This window comes from Trachypithecus francoisi, unplaced genomic scaffold, assembly GCF_009764315.1.
Source record: "Trachypithecus francoisi isolate TF-2019V2 unplaced genomic scaffold, Tfra_2.0 Lachesis_group0, whole genome shotgun sequence".
Taxonomy (NCBI): Eukaryota; Metazoa; Chordata; class Mammalia; order Primates; family Cercopithecidae; genus Trachypithecus; species Trachypithecus francoisi.
The window spans coordinates 151,326,707-151,342,201 of record NW_022681453.1 but is presented as its reverse complement, the minus strand read 5'-3'; the positions used below and the strand labels follow the sequence as shown (position 1 = coordinate 151,342,201).

General features: G+C 39.3%; 1 protein-coding gene across 3 annotated transcripts in view; it reads left to right on the top strand.

Annotated features, from left to right (window-relative positions):
* PLS1 (plastin 1) overlaps positions 1-4,883 on the top strand; it is a 133,379-nt gene extending 128,496 nt beyond the window's left edge. For all 3 annotated transcript variants that reach the window (XM_033212415.1, XM_033212416.1, XM_033212414.1), the window contains 2 exons: positions 2,720-2,844; positions 3,091-4,883. In XM_033212415.1, the coding sequence (XP_033068306.1) occupies positions 2,720-2,844; positions 3,091-3,226 (261 nt within the window). In that variant the 3' untranslated portion in view covers positions 3,227-4,883. The remainder of the gene's footprint in view (positions 1-2,719; positions 2,845-3,090) is intronic.
* The last annotated feature ends 10,612 nt before the right edge of the window (positions 4,884-15,495 follow it).

Below are 15,495 nucleotides of genomic sequence, written 5' to 3'. Positions count from 1 at the left end.
TTCACTGTAACCCCTTTCCCTTTGCAAAAGTAAAACATCTTTCGCTGATAATGTATGAATTAGAGGATTTGGAAGACAGGGCTATTTTATCAAAAACAAGAAGATAAGAGAGCTGATACAATCTTTAGAAACTTAAATTTTTCATTCAACTCAGTGGAAGCTTTACCCAAAGTAACTCATAAGAAAATGGGTGGGAAAAATACTTGTTTCCTAAATCTAAATGAAATATTTAAAATAACACAAATATATAAATAAGGAATCAAATTATAGCACAATTAAGTCACTTGTCTTTTAAAAAATTAAGTATATGAAAGATAAGCCCATAGAAATTAAAATTTATTCTAGAATGAAATAAATATTATTTTTAGAAAGTATACAGTACACATTTAGAGTCATCTAGAGAGCTTATTAAAAATGTAGATTCCCAGCCTCATTCATAGATAACCTGACATTAGTTTGAGTGGAGCTAGATTTGCACTTTTAACAAGTACCCTACATAATTTTCATGTAGGTGGTCTGCAGACTATAATACTGAGCAAACAGGTATGATAATTTCTCAGAAACAGAGAAGATACGAAAAGCAGATCCAGATTACCAGCATCAGATAGACTTAAAGGACCTAATTATTTTTACCCCTACCCCTGCCCAAAGATCGGTATCATAAAATGTATATTCCTAATAAGAATATTACCCCTGCCCAAAGATCTGTATCATAAAATGAACATTCCTAGTAAGAATATACATTTTTGTAAAATTAATAAATGAAGCCGGGCACGGTGCCTCACGTCTGTAATCCCAGCACTTTGGGAGACCAAGGTAGGTGGATCACGAGGTCAGGAGATTGAGACCATCCTGGCTAACATGGTGAAACCCCGTCTCTACTAAAAATACAAAAAAAATTAGCCAGGCATGGTGGCGGGCGCCTGTAGTCCCAGCTACTCAGGAGGCTGAGGCAGGAGAATGGCCAGAACCCGGGAGGCAGAGCTTGTAGTGAGCCAAAATCACGCCACTGCACTCCAGCCCGGGCAACAGAGTGAGACTCCGTGTCAAAAAAAAAAAAAAAAAGTAATAAATGAAGTGGCTGATCGTGGTTCAAAGAAGCTGGTTACTCTTCTTCACATGGCTTCAAATTGTTTTATTAGATATTGATTAAGAACTGGCATTTGGCTAGAGCCTATACTAGATGCTTTCACCTATACCACCTCAGTATTCCTAAGAATCCTATGACATTCTACTTTAGAGATTAGGAAAGGGTGCTCTGGCTTCAAGCAACAGAAACCCAATTTCAAGTGGTTTAAACTGAAAGGAAAGGTATTGACCACAATAACAGTAATCCAGAGGTAGGGTAGACTTCTGGATTGGTTGAACCAATAATTGAAGAATGTCATTCAGAACTCGATTTTTTTTTCCCATCTCTGCTTTGCCATCTAATGTGCCAGCTTCACCCTAAAGCTGGTTTTCCTTTTGATCATAGGATAGTTGCTGCTTGTGACAGAGGTTTCATCTGCCATTCACATCCAGGAGGAGGGGTTGCTGGCTTTCCATAACATAGGCCCAAATTAAATCACTGTGGTAATAGAATAGGATTCCTCTATTTGGCTTAGACCAGTGTTTTGAAACCTTAAAAGAAAATTATCCTCTAAGGAATATTTTTAGACATTTTTTCCCTTTTTGTCTCTCTCCCATGAAATTTTAATGCAGAGATACACTGTATACCTGTTCATGCACTGTATGCTTTATACATAAAAAAGGTTACCACTCTGCCTGCATTGAGAATGCTTGACCTAGGTTAATTTAGATTCACTCCTGGAACTGTGAATGTCAGCTTTCCTTGAAGCTTATGTCTATGTGAAGGAGGTATGGATATAGAGCAAACATATGGGTTCTATTTGTATAGAAGAAGTAAAGAGTGGGTCGATTCCGGGTAGGCAAGCAGTGGTGGCCACTACTCAGGCTGAGAGAGAGAACAAATAATTTGTTCAAGTACTAATAAGTGGTAAAAATCAGTTCAGACCAGGATGTCTGATTTCATCTGCAATGCACTATTCACTACAATTTAGTTGTCCATTTTTAGCTTGCCTTGCTGGTAACTTCAAAATGGAGAGACTGTTGGGCATTTTAGAGTCAGACTGTCATGGGTTCAAATACTAGTTCTGTATTTACTGGTTGTGTAAACAAGTCATTTGAGCTATCTTAGGAACTTCATCTTTTTTTAAAAAAAGAATTCCTTTACTATCAATATGCTAGGGTTTAAAAGGTGGATTAAATAAACTAAAACATGTAAAACAACAAGAACAATGTCTTTGTAAATGTTCCCTTTCGCTATTTCATTTTTCTTTCTGAAAAATATTAAGGGAAGGCCTTGGGATTTATGGTCTAAGAAATATATGAGTAGAATTTAAAAATTGTTAATTAAAAATTCATCTACTCCCTTTCAAAAGATGTGTATTTTTTACAGAATAGAAACTATAGTTAGCATACTTAGGAGCTATCATGTCCACAAACCTTATTCAGGTATGCTGACAACTCTATGTAAAGATTTAAGGAAAAGTATATTTTAAATAGTTTATTTATGTGTGCTGGTTGCAGAAAAGCTGAACGTTAGGTTAGGTACAAAGAATTTATAGATTGCCTTCAGTTATATGATCAGAAGAGTCTGAAAATAATGAAAATTAAAGGTCAGAAATTTATGAATGTTCATCTATGCTTTGTTTTCTAGGATAAATCTATAAGCACAAGTTTACCTGTTCTAGATTTAATAGATGCCATTGCACCAAATGCAGTTCGTCAAGAAATGATCAGGAGAGAAAACTTATCTGATGAGGACAAGCTGAACAATGCTAAGTAAGCCTTTATGGTTTATATTAGAACACAGTGGCCCTTTAATTCTCCAAAATCCTTATAGGAAAGGTTACTATGCCCTTAAAATTCATATTTTTAAATATAACTTGTATGGGGAATATGATTTAAGACTCACAAACTTAACCTTTTCGTAAAACTAATCTTGTCACAATATTTCACTCTTTTGTTAAAATATGTTAAGTGAAAACACAGTGGATAACACCAAGATATTTTTCTTGTCTCTTCAAGATATGCCATTTCAGTTGCTCGGAAGATCGGTGCCCGGATATATGCATTACCTGATGACCTTGTAGAAGTAAAACCAAAGATGGTTATGACGGTGTTTGCATGCTTAATGGGAAAAGGACTGAACAGAATAAAATAATCATTTCATATGATTTTCTGCCACATTAAACATATTGTATGCCTCACAGTTTACAGGATACTGAAATGTAGTGGGTGTGTAAAACCAGAGATTATTTGTATGTTCAAAATAGTTATATATTCATTAATGAATTCAATATCCTGTTCATACTAGTTAGAGCTGGTCAGCCTTTTTGGATAACACAGTTAATTTACCAACTGCTAAAGATAATAAAATATATTCATAATCAAGCTGATACTTCATGATTAAATTATTTTTGTTGCTTAAAAGTCATATTAAGACTAATTCTTTTTTATGGTTCAGAAAAGATGAATACAAAAGTTTTTGCAGGTTCTGCTGTGAAATGTGTTTTGATTTTTTTGTGTGTTAATTTTGATCATAAATGCATTCATACTCATAATCCAGTTTAATCTTTTTATTTGCTTCCTCCAACTATTTAAAGTGGTCCAAAAACACTTTTCTGTAAGTTTCTATACTGTCTAAAATGTTCTGGTGACAAGAATTGTTTATTAATATCAAACTTTTTATATATGAGAACTAATTATTGAATAAGCCCCAAAGTTCACTCTCTTGTTTAAGTAGCAGCAGCTTTTTAATTAAAATTTAATTTTAACTACATTGATACCTTACATATCCTAGTTTGGTAATACAGCTTTAACTATGTCATGCAACATATATATGTTGATAGGATGTTATTAGAGATACATGTGTGCATATATCTTTTTTTGCACCTGTATCACCCAGCTTTTCATAAGTGGTATGTATAATTGGTCATTCAGCCAACCATCAGTGTTTTTCCCCCACAACATGTGTAACACTTTTCAATTTGTGGATATTGGATACATTAAGATTTCTTTTTATAAGTATTCATTTTGAATGTGCATATAGTTATTTGACTCCTTCCAAATACTTGTAGCCAAACATTGGCTAGAACATCCCAAGATATGTTGACACTATCCTGCTAGCTTCATATTATACTTGGCTAGTTTAGGTCTCTATAGAAGCCCTATATAATTTAGAATATGCCCACTGAATATCTTTAATAGAAAGTAACAGAAAGCTATATTAATGTAGAGTATTTTCATTTGTTTTTTCGTAGCCCATTACAAATTGGCAATGTTTGGTTAATGTTTGTGTTACTTGGAAATCGCTACAACTTGGCCCTATTTTTTTCCTAAATTTTTAGCATTAATCCATTTCTGCCGCTAACAATTGAAGCCAGAAATCTACTTCCTCCATCTTCCACTCTTAGTGCAGTGAGCAATTCTGTTGTGCAACAAAAATGTCACTTTATTCCAGTGTGAATGAGTATTCTAAATTCCCCTTCTACCATTGATTTAAACATATATGTTGGTAAGAGTGAGACTGCCCATGTGTTTAGAATAGAATTTTTTAAATGAAATGATCAGGTGGAATTTTGAAATATATTCTTCTACAAAAGAGATTTCTTTCCCTTTTATATTTTGATGATTGTTTTCTTATATGACGATTAAGATATGTTCTTGCTCTTTTATACGATTATTTAAATTATGTTTCCCTCTAATTTTTTTTTCACCATTGTATTTACTAAGTTATTGGATTTACATGAAATCTGGCACTTTTAGGGTGTTCTTTTTCTCACAGAGTATATTTAATAAAAATGCTGTGTATATAGAAATGTGTTTGTATTTATTTCATTTGAAGAAAAATATTCAGCCTTGAAAATTAATCTAGCATAAACTTATTTTCCAGAAAACAGTTCCTAAATGAGTTAGTAAAACAACAAAAAAATTTGTATTTGATAATTTCTTTGAAGATGAGGGTGTGTTCTTAAATATGAATAATTATTAAAAACCAACTGTGTGATTACTACAATTTAGTTTGTGCTGAAATAATTCAGGTGAATCAATCCATTCACAAATTTATCATCTATTTTGATCCAGATACTATGCTATACACCGGGGATTCAGCTGAGAAAAATACAGATGAAGTCCCCTGACCTCATGTATCATATCCTAGTAGAGAGACAATTTGTAAATAGGAATTTTAGATAGTGATAATGCAGTAGAAGAAATAACATAGGGTAACGTGATATAGACTGACTTGGGAAATGGGGTGGAGATTATTTGTATTGGGGTGGACATGGAAGGTCTCTCTAAGGATATTTGTGCTATGAGTGTTCAGCAGAGAGAACAAATGTAAAGAACTCGAGGCAGGCAGTCCTGTAGGCATCCTAGAAGACAAACAGGCAAATGTGACCTGAGAGTACTGAGGGAGAGGCAGAGTCTAGAGCTGGAGATGGGGTCTAGGTTATTGTAGGACTAAATCTAAATCTGGATTTTTTTTTTCTTCTCTGACTGAAGTCATGACTGCTCTTTTGTATATGTGGTTTGGGTAAGCTGCTTGAAGTAATATGCTGCTTCTGAATCTTGGATGCTATTGTTCATCATAACTCTACCACTGGTCTCTGTATCGCCTGTGTAGAAAAAAACTGATAGACTGCATAGATGATGTTAAAATACCCCAATTTATGCTGGATAAAGAGTGTACCAGGCCAGGCACAGTGGCTCATGCCTATAATCTCAGCACCTTGGGAGGCCAAGGTGGGAGGACTGCTTGAGGCCAGGAGTTTGAGATCAGCCTGGGCAACATAGACTCTTGCTACAAAATTTTAATTTTCTTTTGAGACGGAGTCTCACTCTGTCTCCCAGGCTGGAGTGTAGTTGCACGATCTCGGCTCACCGCAACCTCTGCCTCCCGGGTTCAAGTGATTCTCATGCCTCAGCCTCCTGAGTAGCTGGGATGACAGGTTTGTGTCACCACGCCTGGCTAGCTTTTTTGTGTGTTTTTAGTAGAGACAGGGTTTCACCATGTTGGCCAGGCTGGTCTCAAACTCCTGACCTCAAACAATCTGCCCACCTTGGCCTCCCAAGGTGCTGGGATTATAGGCATGAGCCACTGGGTCCAGCCCTCAATTTTTTTTTTTAATTAGATGGGTGTGGTGGTGTGCACCTGTACTCCTAGCTACTTGGGAGGCTAAGGTGGGAGGACTGGGTGACACAGCAAGATGCTGTCTCTTAAAAACAACCAAAAGTGTATCAGAGAGGTAAGAGAGGATTTCTGCATCTGAGATGATCCAAAAAGACTTCTGAAGAACAGGGTGCAGTTGCCACATTGGCTTAGTTTGAAGTAGGAACAGTCCCCCAACCCCCAGCACTTTGAAAGGCCTCCTAGGATTATCTACTAAAGTAGGTTGGGATTCCCAGTCTTAGAAATGAATCCAGCCCCTACGGGAGTCCTCTGGATGAAGAATCACCTAAGTCCAGCAACTCGCAAATGTCTCGGATTAAAGTGAAGCTGTATCTCCATGGCGCTCTATCTCGCTTGCTTTCCTGCTCTATCACATGTGCGACATAGTTCTGAGCCATCTAAACTTTTTCCCTCAAACACGAAATTTTGGGTACATCAGGGTTAGTGTTTTTCTGCTACTAACTAAAAATTGTGCTGCACTACAGATAGTGTAAGTACACACGCATAAATACAAATATGTGCCACTGTTCACTGGCCACAAATTTACAATGAACAATCTTGACATTCCACCAAATAAACAAACTTGGAACTGTATTAAAGATTACAAAATGAGGAAGATTTACCATCTACTAGAGATAAGACAGAAAACAAACGCAATAGATTTTCAACTGTTTTGAAGTAAATACATGAAAATGTTTGAAAAGACAGTCTGCTAAGGCCTCTTAGAGAAGATCTAACAAAGACTTTGAATTATGAGAAAGTTTTATTTAGGAAATTTCAGGAGTTAAAGTGTTGGCTGAGACAGGGATGGAACATACCAGCCTGAACAGGATAGGGAGTATTTCCCCCAAATATAAGGTACTCTGAAGCAAATTTATGTATTCTCTTAAAAACCTAAAACTTTAAAGGCACAATTTAGATTTTTCTATATGATTATGGGAAGCAATAGGAATTAATCAAGAGGCATAATTTCCAGTTTCTCCTCCATTACCTTTTAAAAGTGGAAGACAATAGCAACTCTATAATGGTAATAATAATTTAAAAGTTTGGTTAAAAATAAATTATTTGGCAGGGTACGATGACTCAGGCCTCTAATTCTAGCACTTTGGGAGGTCAAGGTGTCGGGGGGCACTTGAATCCGGGAGTTCAAGGCCAAACTGGGCAACACAGTGCGACCCCTTGTCTACAAAAAAACTAAAAAGTTAGCCAGGTGTGGTGGCCTGCGCTTCTGGTTCCAGCTACTCAGAAAATTGAGGTGGGAGGATTGCTGGAGCCCAGAAAGTTGAGGCTGCAATGAGCTATGATCGTGCCACTGCACTCTAGCCTGGGCCACACAGCAAGACCCTCTGGGAAGAAGACAGGAAGGAAGGAGCACTTATTGAGCTTCATTCCATTCTTGCCCAAATAACAGATCTATCTTTTAAAATCAGATTAATAAACGTGACAACAAACTTATCCAATAGTTACATGTCCGTACCTTTGAATTAATTGCATGTGTGACAACAGGAATCTTATGCCAATTTCAAATCACAAACCGGTTGTTAAAAAAATATACAGCCTCGGCCGGGTATGGTGGCCCATGCCTCTAATCCCAGCACTTTGGGAGGCTGAGGCAGGCAGATCACGAGGTCAGGAGTTCAAGACCAGCTTGATCAACATGGTGAAACCCCGTCTCTACTAAAAATACAGAAAATTAGCTGGGCATGGTGGCGGGCGCCTATAATCCCAGCTACTCAGGAGGCTGAGGCAGGAGAATCACTTGAACCCGGGAGGCAGAGTTTGCAGTGAGCCGAGATTGCGCCATTGCATTCCAGCCAGAACAATGGTGCGAGACTCCATCTCAAAAAAAAAAAAAAGAAAAAGAGGCTGGGCGCAGTGGCTCACACCTGTAATCCCAGCACTTTAGAAGGCCAAGACGGGCAGATCGCGAGGTCAAGAGATTGAGACCATCCTGGACAACACAGTGAAACCCCGTCTCTACTAAAAATAAAAAAATTAGCTGGGCGTAGTGGTACATGCCTGTAATCCCAGCTACTCAGGAGGCTGAGGCAGGAGAATCACTTGAACCCAGGAGGCAGATGTTGCAGTGAGCCAAGATCGTACCACTGCACTCCAGCCTGGCGACACAGGAAGACTCCATCTCAAAACACAAACAAAAAATATATATATATATCTTTTTTACACACACACACACACACACAGCCTTGAGAGACCTGCAGATGGTTCACATCATAGGACTCAGTGCAGACAACCCCCAGTACCAGCCCAGAGCCTGATAGACTTGCTGGGTGGCTAGATCCAGAAGAGAGGTAACAGTCACTATAGCTTGGCTCGCAGGAAGCCACATCCCTAGGAAAAGGGGGAGAGTACAACATTAAGGGAACACCCCATGGGACAAATGAACCTGAACAGCAGCCTTGAGCCCTAGATCTTCCCTCAGACATAGCCTACCCAAATGAGAAGGAACCAGAAAAACAATTCCGGTAATATGACAAAACAAGGCTCTTTAATCGCCCCCACCAAAAAATCACACTAGCTCACCAGCAATGGATCCAAACCAAGATGAAATCCCTGATTTACCTGAAAAAGAATTCAGAAGGTCAGTTATTAAGCTAATCAAAGAGGCACCAGAGAAAGGTGAAGCCCAATTTAAAGAAATCAAAAAAATGATAGAGGAAATGAAGGGAGGCCAGGAATGGTGGCTCATACCTGTAATCCTAGCACTTTGGGAGGCTGAGGTGGGTGGATCACTTGAGGCCAGGAGTTCAAGGCCAGCCTGAGCAACATGGTGAAACCCCACCTCTACTAAAAAAAAAGAAAAACCAAACAAACAAAGAAACAACAACAACAACAAAAATGAAGGGAGAAACCTTCAGTGAAATAGATAGCATAAATAAAAAACAATCAAAACTTCAGGAAACAATGGATGCACTTAGAGAAATACAAAATGCTCTGGAAAGTCTCAGCAATAGAATCGAACAAGCAGAAGAAAGAACTTTAGAGCTCGAAGACAAGGTTTTCAAATTCATCCAGTCCAACAAACATAAAGAAAAAAGAATAAGGAAAAAATGAACAAAGCCTCCAAGAAGTCTGGGACTATGTTAAACAACCAAACCTAAGAATAATTGGCATTCTTGTGGAATAAGAGAAATCTAAGAGTTTGGAAAACATATTTGGGGGAATAATTGAGGAAAACTTCCCCAGCCTTGCTAAAGACCTAGACATCCAAATACAAGAAGCTCAAAGAACACCTGGGAAATTCATCGCAAAAAGATCATCGCCTAGGCACACTGTCATCAGGTTATCAAAAGTTAAAATGAAGGAAAGAATCTTAAGAGCTATGAGGCAAAAGCACCAGGTAACCTGCAAAGGAAAATCTATCAGATTAACAGCAGATTTCTCAGAAGAAACCCTACAAGTTAGAAGGGACTGGGGCCTTATCTTCAGTCTTCTTAAACAAAACAATTATCACCCAAAAATTTTGTATCTGGCGAAACTAAGCTTCACAAATGAAAGAAAGATATGGTTTTTTTCAGACAAATGTTGAGTGAATTCACCACTACCAAGCCAGCACTATAAGAACTGCTAAAAGGAGCTCTAAATCTTGAAAACATCCTGGAAGCACATCAAAACAGATCCTCTTTAAAGCATCAGTCTCACAGGACCTATACAATAAAAATACAATTAAAAAAAAAAACCCAAGGTATACAGGCAACAAATAGCACAATGAATGGAACAGTACCTCATATCTCAATACTAACATTGAATGTAAATAGTCTAAATGCTCCACTTAAAAGATGCAGAATTGCAGAATGGATAAGAATCCATCAACAAACTATTTGCTGCCTGCAAGAGACCCACCTAACACATAAGGATTCACATAAACTTAAGGTAAAGGGGTGGAAAAAGACATTCCATGCAAATGGACACCAAAAGCAAGGAGGAATAGCTATTTTTATATCAGACAAAACAAACTTTAACTATAGTTTAAAAAGACAAAGAGGGATATTACATAATGACAAAAGGCCTTGTCCAATAGGAAAATATCACAATCCTAAATATATATGCACTTAACACTGGAGCTCCCAAGTTTATATGACAATTACTACCAGACCTAAGAAATGAGATAGACAACAGCACAATTAATAGTGGGGGATTTCAATACTCCACTTACAGCACTAGACAGGTCATCAAGACAGAAAGTCAACAAAGAAACAATGGATTTAAACTATACCCTGGAACAAATGGACTTAACAGATGTTTACATAACATTCTACCCCAAAACTGCAGAATATTCATTCTATTCATCAGCACGTGGAACTTTCTCCAAGATAGACCATATGATAGGCCACAAAACAAACCTCAATAAATTTAAGAAAATTAAAATTATATCAAGCAGTCTCTCAGACCACAGTGGAATAAAACTGAAAATCAACTCCAAAAGGAACCTTCAAAACCATGTAAATACATGGAAATTAAATAACCTGCTTCTGAATGACGATTGGGTCAAATTTAAAATCAAGATGGAAATTAAAAAATTATTCAAACTGAACAACAATAGTGACATGACCTATCAAAACCTCTGGGATACAGCAAAGGTGATGCTAAGAGGAAAGCTCATAGCCCTAAATGCCTACATCAAAAAGTCTGAAAGAGCACAAATAGACAATCTAATGTCATACCTCAATAAACTAGAGAAACAAGAACAAATCAAACTCAAACCCAGCAGAATAAAGGAAATAAGATCAGAGCAGAACTAAATGGAATTGCAACTGAAAAAACAAAAATACAAAAGACAAATGAAACAGGCCGGGCACGGAGGCTCATGCCTTTAATCCTAGCACTTTGGGAGGCCAAGGTGGGCAGATCATGAGGTCAGGAGATCAAGACCATCCTGGCTAACACAGTGAAACCCCATCTCTACTAAAAAAAATACAAAAAATTAGCCGGGTGTGGTGGCAGGCGCCTGTAATCCCAGCTACTCGGGAGGCTGAGGCAGGAGAATGGCGTGAACCCAGGAGGCGGAGCTTGCAGTGAGCCGAGTGCACCACTACACTCTATCTTAGGCAACAGAGTGAGACTCCGTCTCAAAAAAAAAGAAAAAAAAAGACAAATGAAACAAAAAGCTGGTTCTTTGAAAAAATAAATAAAATTGATAGACCATTACAAATATTAATCTAGAAGAGAGAAATCCAAATAAGCAATTAGAAATGAAATGGGAGATATTACAATTGACACCACAGAACCACAAAAGATCACTCAAGGCTACTATGAACACCTTTACACACATAAACTAGAAAACCTAGAGGAGATGGATAAATTCCTGGAAAGATACAACCCACCTAGCTTGAATCAGGAAGAATGAGATACTCTGAACAGACCAGTAACAAGCAGCAAGATTGAAACAGTAATAAAAAAAAAAAATTGGAATAGGAACAGCTCCAGTCTCCAACTCCCAGCGCGAGCGACACAGAAGACCGGTGATTTCTGCATTTTCAACTGAGGTACTGGGGTCATCTCTCTAGGGAGTGCCGGACAATCGGTGCGGGTCAGCTGCTGCAGCCTGACCAGCGTGAGCTGAAGCAGGGCGAGGCATCGCCTCACCTGGAAGCGCAAGGGGGAAGGAAATCCCTTTTCCTAGCCAGGGGAACTGAGACACACAACACCTGGAAAATCGGGTAACTCCCACCCCAATACTGCGCTTTAAGGAAACAGGCACACCAGGAGAATATATCCCACACCTGGCCGGGAGGGTCCCACGCCCACGGAGCCTCCCTCACTGCTAACACAGCCGTCTGCGGCGATCTATCAGCAAGGCAGCAGCGAGGCTGGGGGAGGGGCGCCCGCCATTGCCGAGGCTTAAGTAGGTAAACAAAGCCGCTGGGAAGCTCGAACTGGGTGGAGCTCACAGCAGCTCAAGGAAGCCTGCCTGTCTCTGTAGACTCTACCGCTGCGGACAGCGCACAGCTGCAGTCCATTAGGGGAAAGAGCGGGGCCGCTGCAGACCCGAACGACTCTGTCTGACAGCTTTGGGGAGAGCCGTGGATCTCCTAACGCGGAGGTTGAGATCTGAGAACGGACAGACTGCCTGCTCAGGTGGGTCCCTGACCCCTGAGTAGCCTAGCTGGGAGACATCCCCCACTAGGGGCAGTCTGATACCCCACACCTCACAGGGTGGAGTCACCCCTGAGAGGAAACTTCCAAAGAAAGAATCAGACAGGTACACTCGCTGTTCAGCAATATTCTATCTTCGGCAACCTCTGCTGCTGATACCCAGGCAAACAGGGTCTGGAGTGGACCTCAAGCAATCTCTAACAGACCAACAGACAGTCCTTCTGACTGTCAGACGGAAAACTATCAAACAGGAAGGACACCTATACCAAAACCCCATCAGTACGTCACCATCATCAAAGTCCAGAGACAGATAAAACCACAAAGATGGGGAAGAAGCAGGGCAGAAAAGCTGGAAATTCAAAAAATAAGAGCGCATCTCCCCCTGCAAAGGAGCGCAGCCCATCGCCAGCAACGGATCAAAGCTGGTCAGAGAATGACTTTGACGAGATGAGAGAAGAAGGCTTCAGTCCATCAAACCTCTCAGAGCTAAAGGAGGAATTACGTACCCAGCGCAAAGAAACTAAAAATCTTGAAAAAAAAGTGGAAGAATTGACAGCTAGACTAATTAATGCAGAGAAGATCATAAACGAAATGACAGAGATGAAAACCATGACACGAGAAATACGTGACAAATGCACAAGCTTCGGTAACCGACTCGATCAACTGGAGGAAAGAGTATCAGCGATTGAGGATCAAATGAATGAAATGAAGCGAGAAGAGAAACCAAAAGAAAAAAGAAGAAAAAGAAATGAACAAAGCCTGCAAGAAGTATGGGATTATGTAAAAAGACCAAATCTACGTCTGATTGGGGTGCCTGAAAGTGAGGGGGAAAATGGAACCAAGTTGGAAAACACTCTTCAGGATATCATCCAGGAGAACTTCCCCAACCTAGTAGGGCAGGCCAACATTCAAATTCAGGAAATACAGAGAACGCCACAAAGATACTCCTCCAGAAGAGCAACTCCAAGACACATAATTGCCAGATTCACCAAAGTTGAAATGAAGGAAAAAATCTTAAGGGCAGCCAGAGAGAAAGGTCGGGTTACCCACAAAGGGAAGCCCATCAGAATAACAGCAGACCTCTACAAGTTTCTGGCAGAAACTCTACAAGCCAGAAGAGAGTGGGGGCCAATATTCAACGTTCTTAAAGAAAAGAATTTTAAACCCAGAATTTCATATCCAGCCAAACTAAGCTTCATCAGTGAAGGAGAAATAAAATCCTTTACAGATAAGCAAATGCTTAGAGATTTTGTCACCACCAGGCCTGCCTTACAAGAGACCCTGAAGGAAGCCCTAAACATGGAAAGGAACAACCGGTACCAGCCATTGCAAAAACATGCCAAAATGTAAAGACCATCGAGGCTAGGAAGAAACTGCATCAACTAACGAGCAAAATAACCAGTTAATATCATAATGACAGGATCAAGTTCACACATAACAATATTAACCTTAAATGTCAATGGACTAAATGCTCCAATTAAAAGACACAGACTGGCAAACTGGATAAAGAGTCAAGACCCATCAGTCTGCTGTATTCAGGAGACCATCTCACATGCAGAGACACACATAGGCTCAAAATAAAGGGATGGAGGAAGATCTACCAAGCAAATGGAGAACAAAAAAAAGCAGGGGTTGCAATCCTAGTCTCTGATAAAACAGACTTTAAACCATCAAAGATCAAAAGAGACAAAGAAGGCCATTACATAATGGTAAAGGGATCAATTCAACAGGAAGAGCTAACTCTCCTAAATATATATGCACCCAATACAGGAGCACCCAGATTCATAAAGCAAGTCCTTAGAGACCTACAAAGAGACTTAAACTCCCATACAATAATAATGGGAGACTTCAACACTCCACTGTCAACATTAGACAGATCAACCAGACAGAAAGTTAACAAGGATATCCAGGAATTGAACTCATCTCTGCACCAAGCGGACCTAATAGACATCTATAGAACTCTCCACCCCAAATCAACAGAATATACATTCTTCTCAGCACCACATCGCACTTATTCCAAAATTGACCACATAATTGGAAGTAAAGCACTCCTCAGCAAATGTACAAGAACTGAAATTATAACAAACTGTCTCTCAGACCACAGTGCAATCAAACTAGAACTCAGGACTAAGAAACTCAATCAAAACCGCTCAACTACATGGAAACTGAACAACCTGCTCCTGAATGACTACTGGGTACATAACGAAATGAAAGCAGAAATAAAGATGTTCTTTGAAACCAATGAGAACAAAGATACAACATACCAGAATCTCTGGGACACATTTAAAGCAGTGTGTAGAGGGAAATTTATAGCACTAAATGCCCACAAGAGAAAGCAGGAGAGATCTAAAATTGACACTCTAACATCACAATTAAAAGAACTAGAGAGGCAAGAGCAAACACATTCAAAAGCTAGCAGAAGGCAAGAAATAACTAAGATCAGAGCAGAACTGAAGGAGATAGAGACACAAAAAACCCTCCAAAAAATCAATGAATCCAGGAGTTGGTTTTTTGAAAAGATCAACAAAATTGACAGACCGCTAGCTAGACTAATAAAGAAGAAAAGAGAGAAGAATCAAATAGACGCAATAAAAAATGATAAAGGGGATATCACCACCGACCCCACAGAATACAAACAACCATCAGAGAATACTATAATGCCTCTACGCAAATCAACTAGAAAATCTAGAAGAAATGGATAATTTCCTGGACACTTACACTCTTCCAAGACTAAACCAGGAAGAAGTTGAATCCCTGAATAGACCAATAGCAGGCTCTGAAATTGAGGCAACAATTAATAGCCTACCCACCAAAAAAAGTCCAGGACCAGATGGATTCACAGCTGAATTCTACCAGAGGTACAAGGAGGAGCTGGTACCATTCCTTCTGAAACTATTTCAATCAATAGAAAAAGAGGGAATCCTCCCTAACTCTTTTATGAGGCCAATATCATCCTGATACCAAAGCCTGGCAGAGACACAACAAAAAAAGAGAATTTTAGACCAATATCCCTGATGAACATCGATGCAAAAATCCTCAATAAAATACTGGCAAACCGGATTCAGCAGCACATCAAAAAGCTTATCCACCATGATCAAGTGGGCTTCATCCCTGGGATGCAAGGCTGGTTCAACATTCGCAAATCA